This window comes from Colletotrichum spaethianum (genome assembly GCF_022836535.1).
Source record: "Colletotrichum spaethianum MAFF 239500 DNA, contig15, whole genome shotgun sequence".
NCBI classification, from domain to species: Eukaryota; Fungi; Ascomycota; class Sordariomycetes; order Glomerellales; family Glomerellaceae; genus Colletotrichum; species Colletotrichum spaethianum.
This window is the reverse complement of record NW_026054785.1, coordinates 752,473-767,618: the sequence shown is the minus strand read 5'-3', so window position 1 is coordinate 767,618 and position 15,146 is coordinate 752,473. Positions and strand designations below refer to the sequence as shown.

Below are 15,146 nucleotides of genomic sequence, written 5' to 3'. Positions count from 1 at the left end.
AGGCACGGGCACCCCGATATCTATCAGTTGCCAAGCTGCCTTGAGCACTGCTCCTTGGTTCGATTCGCCTAGCTGGGTCGGTGACTCGAGTGTTGCTTCGCTAGGCACTCCCAGCATCGGGCAAAGAATTGATTCAGCGAGTGAACAGCCTATCTGGGCACAAGCCCCCGGCGGTCATTGGCGTAAGGGTATGAATCGTGGCTTGAAGAGGCCCCCGCAGATTGCCCGAACGAACGCCCATCGCATGAGCGTTCTATCTCTTGGCATTCCCGAGTTGGCTGGCGCAGCAGTTGGAGATGGTGGTAGTGATGGTCTTGGTATCGTAGTGGTTGTGCGCCTTATCCGGGGGCAACCCACGCTCCATGGTGGGCAAGACGGAGGCCAACGTCCTGGGGCATCCGTTTCTCTTTCGCGTTACGCCAGGCTGAGAAAATGTCCCGTGTCTTACCGTCACACGATGCTGGCAGACATTCGACCGTTGGTTGGCGTACGGGTTCGCCGTTATAAACTCTTCGTAGTAGAGAAGGAGAAGAACAAAAATCAACCTTGACGAGTCGCCCCCAGAGATAAGCATCGCATGGTTCAGAGAGCCTGACACGCGATATCGACGCAATATTACATGTGTTGTGAAAATTTCGAACCCCAATCTCTACACCCAATGTGCTAGAGGGTGCCACCCTGTGGTTCTCCATCCCGACTGCGGGCGCTATCCTAAAAAACATCCCAAGCGAGTAGGCAGAATCTGGCAGGCTTTGAGGCGTTTCGCCATAGAAGGAATCCTGCGCAGCTAGCCATTGTCTTGGTGTTTTCTTGGTACCACCGATCTTGTCCACCTTGAGCAAGGGCCGTCCGGCCTCGTCAGGTACCTCAGTGCTTGACCGTTTTGCTTGTCCTATCTAAGCTTTTCCAAACTGTCCACAGCACCGCGCAGACGGAGCCCTCAAGAGACTGGGCAGCTGGGCGCTTCTGGGCGCGATAGACTGCGAGCGACGCCATGCCCACGACTCGTGCGTGGCGACCGACGATACTTGGCGTTAACGAGTGACTTTGGTCACCAAGTATCCCCCTCTCGCCGTGCCACTTCATCTCATCTCGACTCTTTCACCGATGGCAGCTCTGGCTTGTCTTGATCCCCGCACATCCAAGTTCCCGCGGCCGCCACTCTCTTGTCGCCATGATGATGGCCGCCAAGGCTGAATAGCGTTGGATGCGCAGCCTCCTACTACGGCAGTGCCCAATCATTCCGCAAGACATTACTATGTACACACGACAAATCGAACCGTTTCGCTTTCCTCCTCTTGCGTGATACGGGCCAGCGAGGGCGAACCCTTGCCGCATTCTCCTTTAGGTACTCGTCCCATCCTTGTCTCTGTCTTTCAACCCCCGGCAGAGACGCCATACGTACCTCCACCAAGAGTCCCCTCCCTCAGCAGTCAACATCCGGTCCCCTCCTTCGGCCGGTGCTAACCCTGGCAACTGGCGCTGCCCGTGCGACACGGACGCTCACTCTCCACAGTGTTGCTTTCTGCGCAGCGCAGCGCAGAAACCGCCAACGCAGTGCGCGTGGTCTCCGTAGTCTCCATCGGTTCCATTACGGGCTCGCACGTACGGCCGCAGGGTTGCAGGCACGAGAGATACCGGGAGATAATGCGCCTAGTTCTAAGGTTATAGGGTAATTTCGATAGTCAATACGTCGCCGGGTTCGTCCATTGTTTTCCAACAAACCACTCGAGCGACGCCTGCAGGGGTCGCTCGACGGGCCCTATCTTAGCGTACGCCGCCAGACCCCAGTCTGCAGGATCCATCAAGAAACCCCCAAGCAAGCTAGGCCAGGCCCACGAACCTGCGAGAGACATGGGCATGGGGATGGGATGGGGATGTGCGAGGGACAGACAGATGTTGGTCTGACAGTCCAACGGTATGCGAGCTGCTGCTATTCGTATGATAGCCCGTCGCTGCCTCCGTCTCACATGCGGCGCCCTCCATCGCGTTCCCCGTCCCCCCATTCCCAGTCCCGCGAGGCGGCGGCGCCCAAATCTTAATTAAAGAACCTCCGACCCCCTCCCTCCTCTGCCGTGATTCCCCTTCTTTCCTCTCATCCCTCTCGCTTATAGAGCTCTCTGCTGTCAAGCACCCCCTCTCTTGTGCTTCTCCATCCCAGATCAGATAGAGAGAGTCTCCCTACCGTGTACGATAGTCTTCGTCACACGCTAGCAACCATGAGCGACGGCCTCGTCAAGCGGACGTCCTCCTCGGAGGGCGCCCACGATGTCGAGAAAACGGGCTACCACACCCAGACCTACGACACCGAAAATGTCCACATCCGCGGCCTCGAGACCAGCGCCGACACGGCGCTGCACCGCGGCCTCAAGGCCCGCCACATCACCATGATTGCCATCGGTGGTGCCATCGGTACCGGTCTCATCATCGGAACCGGCAAGGCCCTCGCCCAGGCCGGCCCCGGCTCCGTCTTCATCTCGTACACTCTCGTCGGTTTCATCGTCTTCCTTGTTATGGCTGGTCTCGGTGAGATGGCCGCTTGGCTCCCCATCTCTTCTGGTTTCACCGGTTACGCCTCGAGGTTCTGCGATCCCTCGCTTGGTTTTGCGCTTGGCTGGACGTAAGTTACACAATGATCACCCTCGAACACTGCCTCCCCCGCTCGTATGCTTACCACCGTCTACCTCGCAGTTATTGGTTCAAGTACATCATCGTCACACCCAACCAGCTTACGGCCGCTGCCCTCGTCATCCAGTTCTGGGTAGACCGCGAAACTGTGAACCCGGGTGTCTTCATCGCCATCTTCCTTGTCGTCATCATCGCAATCAACTACTTTGGCATCAAGTTCTTCGGCGAGTTTGAGTTCTGGCTTTCCAGCTTCAAGGTCATCACCATCGTTGGCATCATCCTCTTCTCTTTCATCCTGGCCCTTGGCGGTGGTCCCGACCACGACCGCAAAGGCTTCCGCTACTGGAAGAACCCTGGGTATGCCTCATTCCGCCTCCCACATGAGTTGTGCACCTCGGCTAATATTCCCTCAGTGCCTTCAGGGAGTACATCGACACTGGCGATTCTGGCCGTTTCCTCGGTTTCTGGTCTTGCATGGTCAACGCCACCTTCGCCTACCTGGGCACTGAGCTTGTCGGTGTCACTGTCGCCGAAGCCCAGAACCCCCGCAAGACCATCCCCCGTGCGATCAAGCTGACCTTCTACCGTATCCTGTTCTTCTACTGCCTGAGTGTTCTTCTCATCGGCATGCTGGTTCCCTACAACTCCCCGGACCTCGCTTTCGCCAACAAGGCCCAAGCCGGTGCCTCCGCTTCGCCTTTCGTCGTCGCTGCCAAGCTTGCAGGTGTCAAGGTCATCCCCGACATCATCAACGCCTGCATCTGCGTCTTCGTCTTCTCCGCGTCCAACTCGGATCTGTACATCGCCAGCCGTACCCTCTACGGACTGGCGTCTGATGGCTCTGCCCCCGCCATCTTCAAGCGCACCGACAAGCGTGGCGTCCCTATCTACGCTCTCGGCTTCTCTGCCCTCTTCGCGCTGTTGGCCTTCATGAACGTCTCCAACGACTCCAAGGCTGTCTTCAGCTACTTCGTCAACTTGACTACCATCTTCGGTCTGCTGACCTGGATCTCGATCCTTGTCACCCACATCTGGTGGTGCAAGGCCCGCAAGGCCCAGAACATCCCCAACGAGATCCTTCCCTACGTCGCCCCCCTCGGTATCTGGGGCTCTTACGGCGCTCTGGCCCTTTGCATCATCGTCGCTCTTACCAAGAACTACGATGTCTTCGTCGGCGGCGACTTTGGCAAGGAGAAGTACAAGACCTTCATCACCGGTTACCTCGGTATCCCTCTTTACCTCATCCTCATCTTCGGCCACAAGTTCTACTACAAGACTCGCGGCGTCAAGCCCCACGAGGCCGACTTCTACACGGGCAAGGACATCATTGATCGTGAGGAGGAGGAGTTCCTGGCGCGCAAGGCCGCCGAGAAGGAGGCCAGGGGCGGCAAAGGCGGCAAGGGTGGATGGTTCTACAAGACCTTCCTGTCCTGGCTGTTCTGAAAAAATGAAAAGTGTAATAATGAGAAGAGGAGGAAGTGTGTTGCGGTCGTTTCATGAATATCATGTCCTGCGAGTATACCACGGCGTATTGGTCCGCCTAGTCGTTACGTAGATATCCCAATCTAGACCAAAAAGATGTTGTCTATTCTGCGCAGCTTGTCATTCCCACAACTGGTTATTCTCTGGGCCTGCAACGTGTAGTGGTGTGTTTGATGTGGATGTGGTTCGGAAACTCGCGGCTTTTGTCAAGGCAAATTAAAACTTGACCGAGTGGGGTTGGTGCGGTAGGTCACCCACATGCGATGACTCACAAAATCCAGCTTTATGGGTCTGAACAAATCGAATGATGCCATCGCTCAATGAGTGACTATCACAAGCACAATAGCTCAGGGGTAGAGCGCTGGGCTCATAACCCAGAGGTCCCTGGATCGAAACCAGGTTGTGCTAGATAACTTTTGCTTTTTCTTTTCTTCGGTCTTCCAAGGCATTTTTTGCAACCAGGTTGTATTGCACAACTAGCAAACTGCCTCATTCTTGCGTTGCGTGGCAGTGATAGTCTATACGTGGGATGTGCCGATGAATGAACACTTGATTGATGGGATGGGTCCTCGGCGCATCGTACCGGCAAGCAGGCCCATCCAGTCAGTCAAAGTAGGTATTGGCATCGTCGAAGCACACTTCTAGCATGAATGAAGTGGAGGCTGCCTAGGAGATTCCATTCCGGCGGGCCTCGTGAACCTCATCTCATGAACTCGACCTAGAAACTGGCCTGGGTCCTGAAACGATCCTGCACAGGCGGATGATCTATATGCTAGCAAAGGAGTTGTTTTTGAACTTGGATACAGATGGCACAGACTCTCGCTACTCTTGTTTGAAGTTGTGATTCCTTCAGTAGAAGCCTACTGGATCCTTATCATAAGCCAGAGGTTTAGGGTTTTTAGTCTAGTCTATGAATACTCTGGACTCAATAAAACGTGCCTTAATCCATTACAACGACATGAGAAGTCCTCCCATCAGAGAGGCCTTGTCACTCTAATACCCAGCGAAGTCTCCAATCTCAATGTTGGGCGTGACATATGGCTGGACCTTCGACCTAGTAAGGGTCCTCTGTTCATACGAGTATGCTAGACCAATGAGTTTAGCCTCCTGAAACTTTGCGCCGAGAAAGCTGATGCCAAACCTGCGGGTCGTTAGTCAATCTGTCTCGTAGCGGCAAGGGAGGCATATGCCATGGCGACTGGGAATGGATCACTTACGGCACATGAGGACCAGTATCTACCAAGTTACCTCTCCTGTTCTTGATCACCGTGGCATTCGCGGGGTAAAATCCCAGCGGGACCGTTACAACAGGCGCTCCAACAATTGCGGCCCACGTGCTCGCGAAACTGGTCGGCAGGATGACGGCATCAAGATCGTGCCTTTCAAGCGTCCCAAAGAGCCCACCCTCGCCGCCAAGATACTGGCTCTCTTGCCATGCGGCCCAAAACCGGGGGTCAGTGTTGTTGAACCCCTGATCGTCAAGAGCCTCGTCCCATATACCCGTATCACGATCTGGGTAGTCCTCGAGCTTAAAGGACTGTGTGAACATACGGACGTCGGCCAAAGACGAGAGGTTGTTCGGGTTGAAGGTCAGCTGGGCAAGATAGGAAGCCAGGTTTGAGATGAAGTCGGCGTTCAGGACGATGGTCTCCGAGTTGGACGTCACGAGTTGCTCAGCGGCGGTGAAGTTTGCGTTGTCGACGATGACGGCGCCTGCCGACCTAAAGACGTCCAAGGCCTCCTCGAACGCGCCTGTCTCGGTACCGGTGGTGTTGTCGGAGAACAGCTCAATGGCGTTGCGCGGGATGCCGATACGTGCTCCGCGGAGGGCATACATGTCGCAAGCCGCCGGATAGTCGGGTATCTCGCCGTTGTTGGGGATCGCCGAGGTGTAATTGTCATTGGGGTCTGCGCCAGCAATGGCGTGCAAGATGTATGCCGCATCCTTGACAGTCCGGGCCATTGGCCCGATCGTGTCTTGGTGCTCGCTGATGGGGATGACGAGATGCCTGGAGGTGAGACCTACGGTCGGCTTGATGCCGACTAGGTTGTTACGCTGAGAAGGTGATACGATTGAGCCGTCCGTCTTGAATGTGTCAGCACGAGCAATAAGCCGTAGTGCAAGCTTCAGCACAAACCTCAGTGCCCAATGCGGCGAGGGCGAGCCCCAAATCGGAGGACACACCACTGCCACTGGAGCTCCCACTCGGATCTTGTTGGGGATAGTAAGCGGCGTATACTTGGCCGCCATACGCAGACCAGCCATTGCTGGTGTTGTTGCTTCTGTAATTGGCCCACTGGCTCAGGTTCGTCTTGCCGAGGATGATGGCACCCGCCTCGCGGAGCTTCTTTGCCATGAAGCTGTCTTGGGGAACTTTGGCACCAACGAGCGCCCAGGATCCTGCGGTGTTGTTCATATGGTCGGCAGTGGCGATGTTGTTCTTGATGAGAATAGGTATTCCATGAAGTGGCCCCTTGATTGTTCCGTTGGCCCGTGAGGCGTCCAAGTCTGCGGCGATGGAGAGCGCATCGGGGTTCACCTCAGCGACGACATTGAGAGTGCTATTCACCTGGCTGATGCGACCGAGATAGGCGTTGACCAATTCGACGCTAGTGAAAAGGCCATTTTCCAGGCCCTCTGCCAGCTCGTCGATTGTCACATCGATCAGGCTGGGGAATGGAACGCCCTTGACTGTAAACAACATCAATCATCGTTACCATCACGTCTACGACGCATCTGACACGTACCACTCAAACATGTCGCGACGTTGGCGATCCTCAGCCAGATAAGGGCCACAGCGAGAATTGAACGCGACACAAACATGATGATGTGAAGAGCGAGAGGAGAAAACGTTCAGGACTCAAACAAGTACGGCGGATATCCGACCACCTCGCAGATTGATGCATACGGGCTCGGATGTAATATAACTATCGAGGCCCAAGCAAGATAGCTCCGCCTGCATGCTTAGCCTGATGCACCGCTGCATCGCGTGAAGTATCGTGCCGGCACGGTCCCGGAGCACGGCAACGCTGATAAGAGAAGCCTGGGATCATGAAGCCCTGCGACGCGGTGATATTGGAGCCTTCAGCCCAGAAAGGCAGCTCATTGTGATAAGAGCCGGAAAAGAAAAAGTCATGACGTAAGGATCTGAGGTCTGGTTTGTTTTCCCCCAATTCAAGGCGGGCAGAGACATACAACAGGTGGAGGGGAATGTCCTGGAGATGTAGGCTAAGCATTCGCTTACGGCTCGAGATTGAAATCCATTAAACACGGGAGCTGTCCAAGGCAGTTGGCGAAACGACTCCTACAGTGTAGGTATTAGGAGCCGAAGGGTGAAAACCCCGTGCGGGGAACAAGTGCCGAGGACGCCGGGGGTTGCGGAGGAAATTCCGTGAATGGAGACCGATACGTACCTCCGTCCGGACAAGATTCCAGCTTACTTCAGCGAGGGGTCCGGCTGAAATTCGGCGAGCCTCTTTGCCAATACAGAGCCGGAGAAACCCCGAGCCAAGCTATCCAAGCCATCCAGGCGTATTATGTAAGACGCAGTCTGCTCACTCCTACGGTAGGTACTATGCGTCGACGCGACTCAGCTTGTTTGACGATGTCTTCGTCTCAAAATCATGCGGATGCATCAACTCCCGTCCTAATCGAGGCTAAGTCGCGACTCACAGTAATTGGGCCATGGCCCATGCCTACGTAAACACAAGCCACTAAGTTCTTGACTCGACAATTGCCTTCAAGTCGGCCTCAATGACGGGCCTTTGCTATGCCTCAATCCAACCCGGGAGCCAGAGGCTAGAAGGTTGCGAAGCGGAAGCTTTCGGTCCAAGGACGCTGTTCATAACAAGAACTAGGCCCGTGCCGTTTTCTACTTCATAGCCTGTGCCAGCCAGTGTCATGCTGTCGTCGTCCTTACTTCACGTATCGTCAGTCCATGAGACCTAAACAACATTTCCATTGTATCGGCTGACCCGACGTTTTCGGTTTCGAGCGAGAATCCGGGGCCATTTTGCCAAGTTCTCGATCTCCGGGCAAGCACAATTACACGACTTTTGCGACAGACCATGGAACTTTGTCACTGTACGATGGCAACCCCAACCCCTCACCCCAATGGCTACCATGCAACATGAGCACAACCTAAATCGGAATTGTCCCTGAAGTGGCCGTTGCCTACAGTGCGGTACCTGCATATCTGCTGCTGGAGCATCCTGTCTTTTGATACGTCACCCAGCATGATTCAATCTGTCCTCATCAGATGAAGCTAATAGCAGTAAAGCATTCAGGCACCTCGGCAAGCTATAATCGCGCCCGCTTTCCAGCATATCCTTAGCAATGAGGGGCGTACGAAACTTGATCGGCGCTAGATATCTATCCGGGGAAACAGTTCCCAGAATCCTGGGAAATCCGCGACGTAAAAACGCACAGCATAGGTCCTGCTCCTGTACGAGGTCTGCAACCTCATGCATTGGCCTCCTCCGCGCGCCATAGCGGCTGATCTCCGCGACCGTCCGTGACCGCTGCCGCTTTGCCGTCCAAACTGTGAGCATTCTCTTTGCATGAAAAAGCACACAACACCCGATCTTATCATCTGAGAGTGCTGCTGTACCACCACAATTCGCCAAGAGCTGCTCCTGAACAACGCCATCTGAAGCGCAAACTGTCGTTCTTCAGTCAGCTGTCACGAATGTCGAATTCGTGCGGAACAACGAGCCCCAGCCTTGGCAGAGATATATCAAAACACAAGGTGAACGTCAGTTTTGCCTATGTGGCTCATGATGCTAAGATCTATGGCGTGAGCAAAGTCAAAAACTTTCAAACAGAGTCTCGGGCTAGCCCAGCTATGCTGACTGACCTTAATTCCATTTTCATCTTTCTACGCAAGATAGGACACAACCTTCTGCTTCCTTGATCAGAAGCGGCTTATACATCGATTACGTTGTCATCAAGCATACGCTAAGAAGTTGACTTTCTCGGTAGGAGATGGTTTGCTGCCCAGGCCAGACTGCAGGTGGCCAACCACGGGCCACACAAGGGAGCGTCAGGAGTTCAAAACACTTTCGAAATGGACCTAACGCAAACCTTCTGAACTATCGTCAGATTTCACGCATCGCGAGAGGACAAACTCAACGAAGCTTCCAGCCTGCATTCGGGGAAAAGCGAACCGTCAGTGTGGCCAGCCAAACTTGACAGCCATCCCCTTGCTTGGCAACTCTACATTTCGGATTTCACGCGATAGGTAAGCTTAAGATCAGGGTACCGCTTGCCGAGTAAACAGTGAGATTGTCTCGAGCAACGCTATTCTGGGGACGCTGAAACACCACCAGATCAGACGAATTTTTTCTTTTCGCCTTGTTCTTCGGAGGTTTCTCGATCCCACACCAGACGAAGAGGGCCTTCGCCTCGAAACACCGCATCGAAACGCGCCTTCGCCTAAAAAAGCTGGGGTAGGTGACGATGCAGGGAGACGCCTTCATCCCCCCAAGAGTCCAAGGCGATCTCGTTGCAGGGTAGTGTCCCAAAAAAAAAAAAACCAAGACGCCGATCCGGATCCCACGTTGTGCCTGGCTCACCTGGGCGTGGCCACTGGGAGCCATGAACTCTGGCGTCTGTTGACCAAGAGATACGATTATTGGTTTCAGACGCTCGCGAGTCGCGCTTTCTGTAAATGTTAATCTAAAGTCGCCGTGAATGGATCGACAGGCACTCGGCGGCTGGTAGCGTGGACGACATCTCTAAGGTTTGGACGAGGAGTTGATATCCCTGATCAGCACGAAGAGTAGAGGCTGTTCAGAATCACTATTAAAGGAGGGCCTCGTCGCCAGTTCTAGGAATGGAAGGACAGGCAGGCCCCTCAGTTTACGCCGACCCCCTACGGCATACCAGATACGAGTAGCATTTCTCTTGTCACATACTAAGCTTGACTTGGTTATATTGCCTTTCTCTTTCCTTACACACTTTATTATCGAAGCAACTTTACCATTCATTACAATGAGGTTTTCCACGCCAATTCTCCTCCTTGCCTCGGCTCTCCTCGTCGGCATCAATGGTGCCCCGGCTGGGTCCGATGTCTCGCCCAGAGACTACGGGTAATTTACTCCACCCTTTAAATACGTCAAAAGACAGGATTAACAGACCACAGCGAGCTTGGTGCAGAGGCAGACGTACCCAAGATCGATGCTCCAGTCGCTGCAGCCGCTGTTGAACAGCCAGCCGCGCTAGACGCGCGCAACGGCGAAGAGATCCAGCCCCGACAGATCGCCAAGCTTCTCGGCAAGCTTCTTGGCAAGAACAAGAACAAGAACAAGAACAAGAACAAGGCCAAGGCCAATGCGAACACTGCGAACAGACCGGCCAACGCAGCGACTCCGGCCAAGGCCAAGGGCAAAGCCACTCCAGCCAAGGCGAACCCAACTCCGCCAAAGGCTAGCACACCTACTGCTCCCAAGGCACCTGCTGCTCCTCCCAAGCCAGCCGCTCCCGCCACCCCGCAAACGCCCGCGACTCCTCCTAAGGCCCCTCCTGCCAATCAGCCTGCCGCCGCTCCGAAGAAGTCGGCTCCTGCTGCTAATGCCGGGGCCGCTGCGGCCGCCAACGGTGCCGCCAAAGGTAACCAGACTCCAACAAAGCCTGCCCCCGCCCCAGTCGGCGTTGTCGCTACAAAGCCCAAACCTGCAGCCGGCAACCCTAATAGCCCAGCCCCTGCACCTGCAGGAGCCCTTGTGGCTGGCGCGCTCGTAGGAGGAGCCCAAGGTGGCAAGCCGGCAGCGGCACCTCCAACTGCCCCGAAGCAAGGTGCCGGAAGTGGCCTACCCCTTGCCGTTCCCGGAAAGAAGACCCTTGAATGAACTTTTGTGTTGACGAGCGGTTTTTGTGCAGGAAACTAAGTCAGCCTTCGTTCGGACAAGGAACATCGTACGGGATAGCTGGATTGACACGTTTTTCATTCGCGCTTCATGGTTGGGCCAAAACCCCATAATTCAGTAGCTCTATCTCGGGGGCCGTCGAAGGGGATGCCAATGGCTTTGGCCTAGCTAGGAAGGAGGATGCGATGTACATAGGAATTACGGCTGGTAAATGATGACCGATCCGCGAGTAGGATTCCATTACGTTGATGCTTCATCGTGACAAGGTTATTCCTCTTCGGTCCCTTCCGGTCCCTGACTAAGGTTGTTTCTCTGGAAAGCCAAATGCGCCCAGAGAGGCATATACCTGGGCAGTGGAATAATTTCGATTCGTGGCTGGAGGGCTATAAAGTTTACACCTGATGCAAGCCCAATCTTGACCCGGGCACTACTGCGTGAGGTTAGGCACCCAAGGACCTATAATACGAGCCAAAAGCAAAGATAATATGTTGATTTAGCTTTTGGGACTGTTTGAAATACGTTACATGCAATACTGGTGGTACTTTCCGTTATTGAAACCTGCTTTGATACATGTGTCCTCGGAAACGAATACCTTCTCAAATATCTTGTAAAAGACTGAAGTGCTATCTTGGGACTTCTATTCATTATGTACCTTTTATGCCGAAGCCGACGTAGATCCAGTGGAAGTTAGCTGGTTCTGCTCATATATTATCTTTCTGGCAGCCTGTGTCCCGTATCAAGAACGCAGTGTTTCGTGGATCCTCTGGGGTGGAAAAAGACAGAATAAGAACAACACATAGTTTGTGGAGTGCGTTCAATAATCTGTTATCAAGAATAACCTTCAGGATGATCAACGATATTGACGCTTGGTAGTGACGCGACCACGCAACTAGCCCTGGGAAACCCCGTAAACGGCATGAAGCAACACAAAATGCACGCAGAATTGCCGCAGAGTTTACGAACTCAATGACAGTAGGCGGTTCGATAGAACCTCCTAGAACCTAACTGGATCGAGCTTGCGGCTCCGAGGGGCGGTTTTTTCTCTTCTATTGTTTTGGAAGCAAACCCCTAATCAGTGGCTTGCGAAAGATGGATTGCCAATTTTTCGCGCCTTTGGCTTCAGAAGCTTTCAAAATCTTTCCGGTTTCAGGTACTTTTGCTATTGATGATAAGTCTAGACTTTTTTGGTCAGCTGAACCAAACATCACTCACAAATTTCTCACATATTTCTCTCCCACCGAGTTGTAAGACTATTATCCTCGAGGTTAGATTGTCGAAACAAAACAGTTGCAACCGGAAAGTCACACGGGCTATGATTCCCTAGGCCATTACTGATGGAATTGGTTCCAACAATATGCAGATGAGTCTCTTGTATACTTAAACTTCAAACATGTCATTTGGTTCTTCTATGAACAATAGAAGTGTAATAAAGTCGTTTTCAAAAAAAATGTATGGTTCGTATAACAGCTAGCCACTCACAATGATGATGATGGCGTCCAAAAATCCTACAAAGAGTTTGCCCTTTGTTTGGACTCTTGAAATGAGCCGTATGAGACGGGCCTCATGAAGCTGTGGTGTTACTAGAGCCCCTTGCTGTGGTCGTGTCACTAATCGAACAAAGCGAATGTGCCCGCGGCCATGTCATCCCAGTGACTCGTCCTCTATCCTTGGAGTTGCTGTTTTTTTCTTTCTCAACTTTCTTGCTGAAGTTAAATTTCTCTTGTTCTCCAAAGTCTCTTTCTTCCATTGAATAAAATCTCGGTGGAGTCGAGACTGGGTATGTAGCACTGAGAGAAGGACCCAAAGCCTAGTGTTGATGAAATCAGAATGAGAAGCTCCATGATGAATTCATTGACAAAAAGCATATTTCGCGTATGGTTGGTTCCTCTAGTGACGCCCTCGGGTGTCTTACAGGCAGGAACACACCATAAACCCAGGACTACTTTCGGGCTGCTTTTGAAGAATTCCGCAAAAGAGGTTTGACTAGCTATATCTTAGACGGATTATGTAGCTCAAAGTATCTCCATAGAAGCTACCACGTTCAAAAATCATGGAAAGAGATTGCTACAGCTAGTCTTTACTCAAGAAACGACTCAGGGGTGGCTTTAGCTGTACCGTGATTTCTCGGAGCGAGAAATCGTAATTTAAAACAAAGCGCAAAGTATCAAGTGATAGGGCTCCCTCTATTGAGTCTGTTGCAAAATTAAAGAATCAGTCAGTCTTTTGAGCTGAAATAGGCTGGCCTTTTGCCGGGATCGGTTAGTGGTGGTATCTTTTGCGAGGCTTGAAAGATTTATACCCCCTTGTATGCCCCTCACATGCTCAGCCGAGACTACCAGTAACACAGCTTCTTTCTCAAGAAAACAAAGATCCGTAGGCCACCGCACTAATCAGCTTGTTATAGAAGGATCAAATCAAGAGTATAAGAGAACGCTTTTCGCGAGAAAGCTAGATGCTTTTAGCTTCAGGTAATTCGGACGGTCCACAGACATGCCTCATTGTTAACCGCTGCCATCTTCGAACATTTTGAAGTACGAATCTTCATCTTGGGCCAAACAATTCCGAAAGGTGGTATTCTTCACAGATCTTATTATCCTCTTCGAAAAAAAAGTCTGTCAAGATGATTCCAGGACGTATGATTCTGGGTATCCTTCTCGGCGTCAACAATAAGATCTTCAATGTTCAATGGTCTCACGACAAAGGCATCCCCGAACAGCATGTAAACTACACACTTATTACGCTGATGATTGGTGACGATAACGGTGCAAGTGGTAATCAACCAGCTATTGAACTCTTCGATGACAAGGGAAACGCCCTGGGAACTCGCGCAACCCGATCCCATGACACGGTCTCGAAAAACAACTATCTTGACGATCACATTTACAAGATCCAACACGACTTGCACCAGAACCCAATGGAAACCCCGAAGTATGCAGTTATCTATCAGTGGAGTTCTGATGCTATTTGTGTCTCAGCTATGCAATTTTCCAACGGCAAATTCTCCGCTGTCTTCTATGGCGACATTGGTGCCTTTTGCGGCCAGAGCTGGTTCTTCAGTCGACGCCGGCTGAGCGCGCAACAACCGCATCCAAAGTGCGTTTGGCTCGACGCGGATCATACTGTTGGCTTTAACGCGCGGACAATGAGCTTTCATCTCAACGACATGCTTGGAACTCCCGACAAGGTGAAAATGTACCAAGAAAATGGAGACTACCTTTGCAAAAGTACCCCACGCTTCGCGTATTGGAGAAACCTGTGGCAGAATTCGCAGGTGCCTGTCTTCAGGCCTCCTCTGGAATACGAGATCGACGCAATCACCGGGTTGGAAGGTAGAGACAAGGACCCGAAACTAGCCATTGACACGATTAACTGGGACAAGATGGCTTACACAGATCCTCAACCAATCCCTGAAGCCAAGCCGAAACGGTCTTTGTCATCCGCTGAACGAAACATCCAGAGGGCGAAGGTATCAAAGAGGTCAGGTACAAACATGGATATTAGCCGCCTCATTGTTACCAGAGCAGAAGGACACGAGGCTTCATTGGTCTGCAACAGTACTTCGTCGTATGGATACGATGTTGTCTCGCTCCGAGAGAAAACATACTGCGACATGACTGTTAAGCGACTCTACAATCTCTGTGGCGACATATATAAAAACAACTGCTTTGATGTGGAGAGGATTGTTCTTGTTGGTCATGGTGGGATCAATGCTCGGGGCGAGGTGTCTGCCATTGGTGTCCCTCAAAAGCGTTACGAGACAGCAGACCTTTGGGAAGAGTAGGAACTCCAGCTCTGAATCGTCAAGAAATTTCTAGCCAGCTGGACTCAAAGACCTTGAATCATTAACTTGTACTTCGATGGTTGGTGATTCAGTCATGTATTGTTCAAGGGAACGAATCCTCTATTCTGCTTCTTTCATACATTAAATAACCCGGACGAAGCCCATATGAGGAATTTTCAGTCCGAATACAGCCGTTAGCTTAAGTGACCAAGAAGGAAGAAGTTGGACTAAGCCATTGGCATGTAGATCAATCAAGAAGTTGCCATCTATAACTGTTGGAATATCCACAACCTCAGGTGGCTGAAGGGTGGCGGAGGTCAGGTGATCTCCTTCTTCGACCGATCAGATATTACGGATCTGATTGCCAACCCATTAATATCCTCTTGAC

General features: G+C 52.3%; 5 protein-coding genes and 1 non-coding gene across 6 annotated transcripts; 4 read left to right on the top strand and 2 right to left on the bottom strand.

The window, feature by feature from the left end:
- Positions 1-2,210: 2,210 nt before the first annotated feature.
- Positions 2,211-4,736, bottom strand: ColSpa_06468 (uncharacterized protein; the record flags this gene model as incomplete). Its single annotated transcript, XM_049272680.1, has 4 exons — positions 2,211-2,614; positions 2,734-2,970; positions 3,009-4,067; positions 4,694-4,736. 4 exons carry the CDS (start codon positions 4,734-4,736, stop codon positions 2,211-2,213), a joined length of 1,743 nt encoding a protein of 580 aa, XP_049128637.1.
- On the top strand, positions 2,220-4,071 carry ColSpa_06469 (dicarboxylic amino acid permease; the record flags this gene model as incomplete). The annotated part of the gene is made up of 3 exons (XM_049272681.1): positions 2,220-2,620; positions 2,692-2,985; positions 3,042-4,071. 3 exons carry the CDS (start codon positions 2,220-2,222, stop codon positions 4,069-4,071), a joined length of 1,725 nt encoding a protein of 574 aa, XP_049128638.1.
- On the top strand, positions 4,447-4,518 carry ColSpa_tRNA_173. Its single transcript has one exon. It is a non-coding gene; the product is annotated as a tRNA-Met (tRNA).
- A 367-nt stretch (positions 4,737-5,103) lies between the features above and the next one.
- ColSpa_06467 (putative amidase) lies at positions 5,104-6,934 on the bottom strand (the record flags this gene model as incomplete). Its single annotated transcript, XM_049272679.1, is given in 4 exon segments — positions 5,104-5,251; positions 5,328-6,235; positions 6,249-6,802; positions 6,859-6,934. The coding sequence occupies 4 exon segments, from the start codon at positions 6,932-6,934 to the stop codon at positions 5,104-5,106; spliced, it is 1,686 nt and encodes a 561-aa protein (XP_049128636.1).
- Positions 6,935-10,102: 3,168 nt separating this feature from the next.
- On the top strand, positions 10,103-10,959 carry ColSpa_06466 (uncharacterized protein; the record flags this gene model as incomplete). Its single annotated transcript, XM_049272678.1, has 2 exons — positions 10,103-10,200; positions 10,254-10,959. 2 exons carry the CDS (start codon positions 10,103-10,105, stop codon positions 10,957-10,959), a joined length of 804 nt encoding a protein of 267 aa, XP_049128635.1.
- Positions 10,960-13,597: 2,638 nt separating this feature from the next.
- ColSpa_06465 (uncharacterized protein) lies at positions 13,598-14,758 on the top strand (the record flags this gene model as incomplete). The annotated part of the gene is made up of 1 exon (XM_049272677.1): positions 13,598-14,758. The coding sequence occupies one exon, from the start codon at positions 13,598-13,600 to the stop codon at positions 14,756-14,758; it is 1,161 nt and encodes a 386-aa protein (XP_049128634.1).
- Between the last annotated feature and the right edge of the window lie 388 nt (positions 14,759-15,146).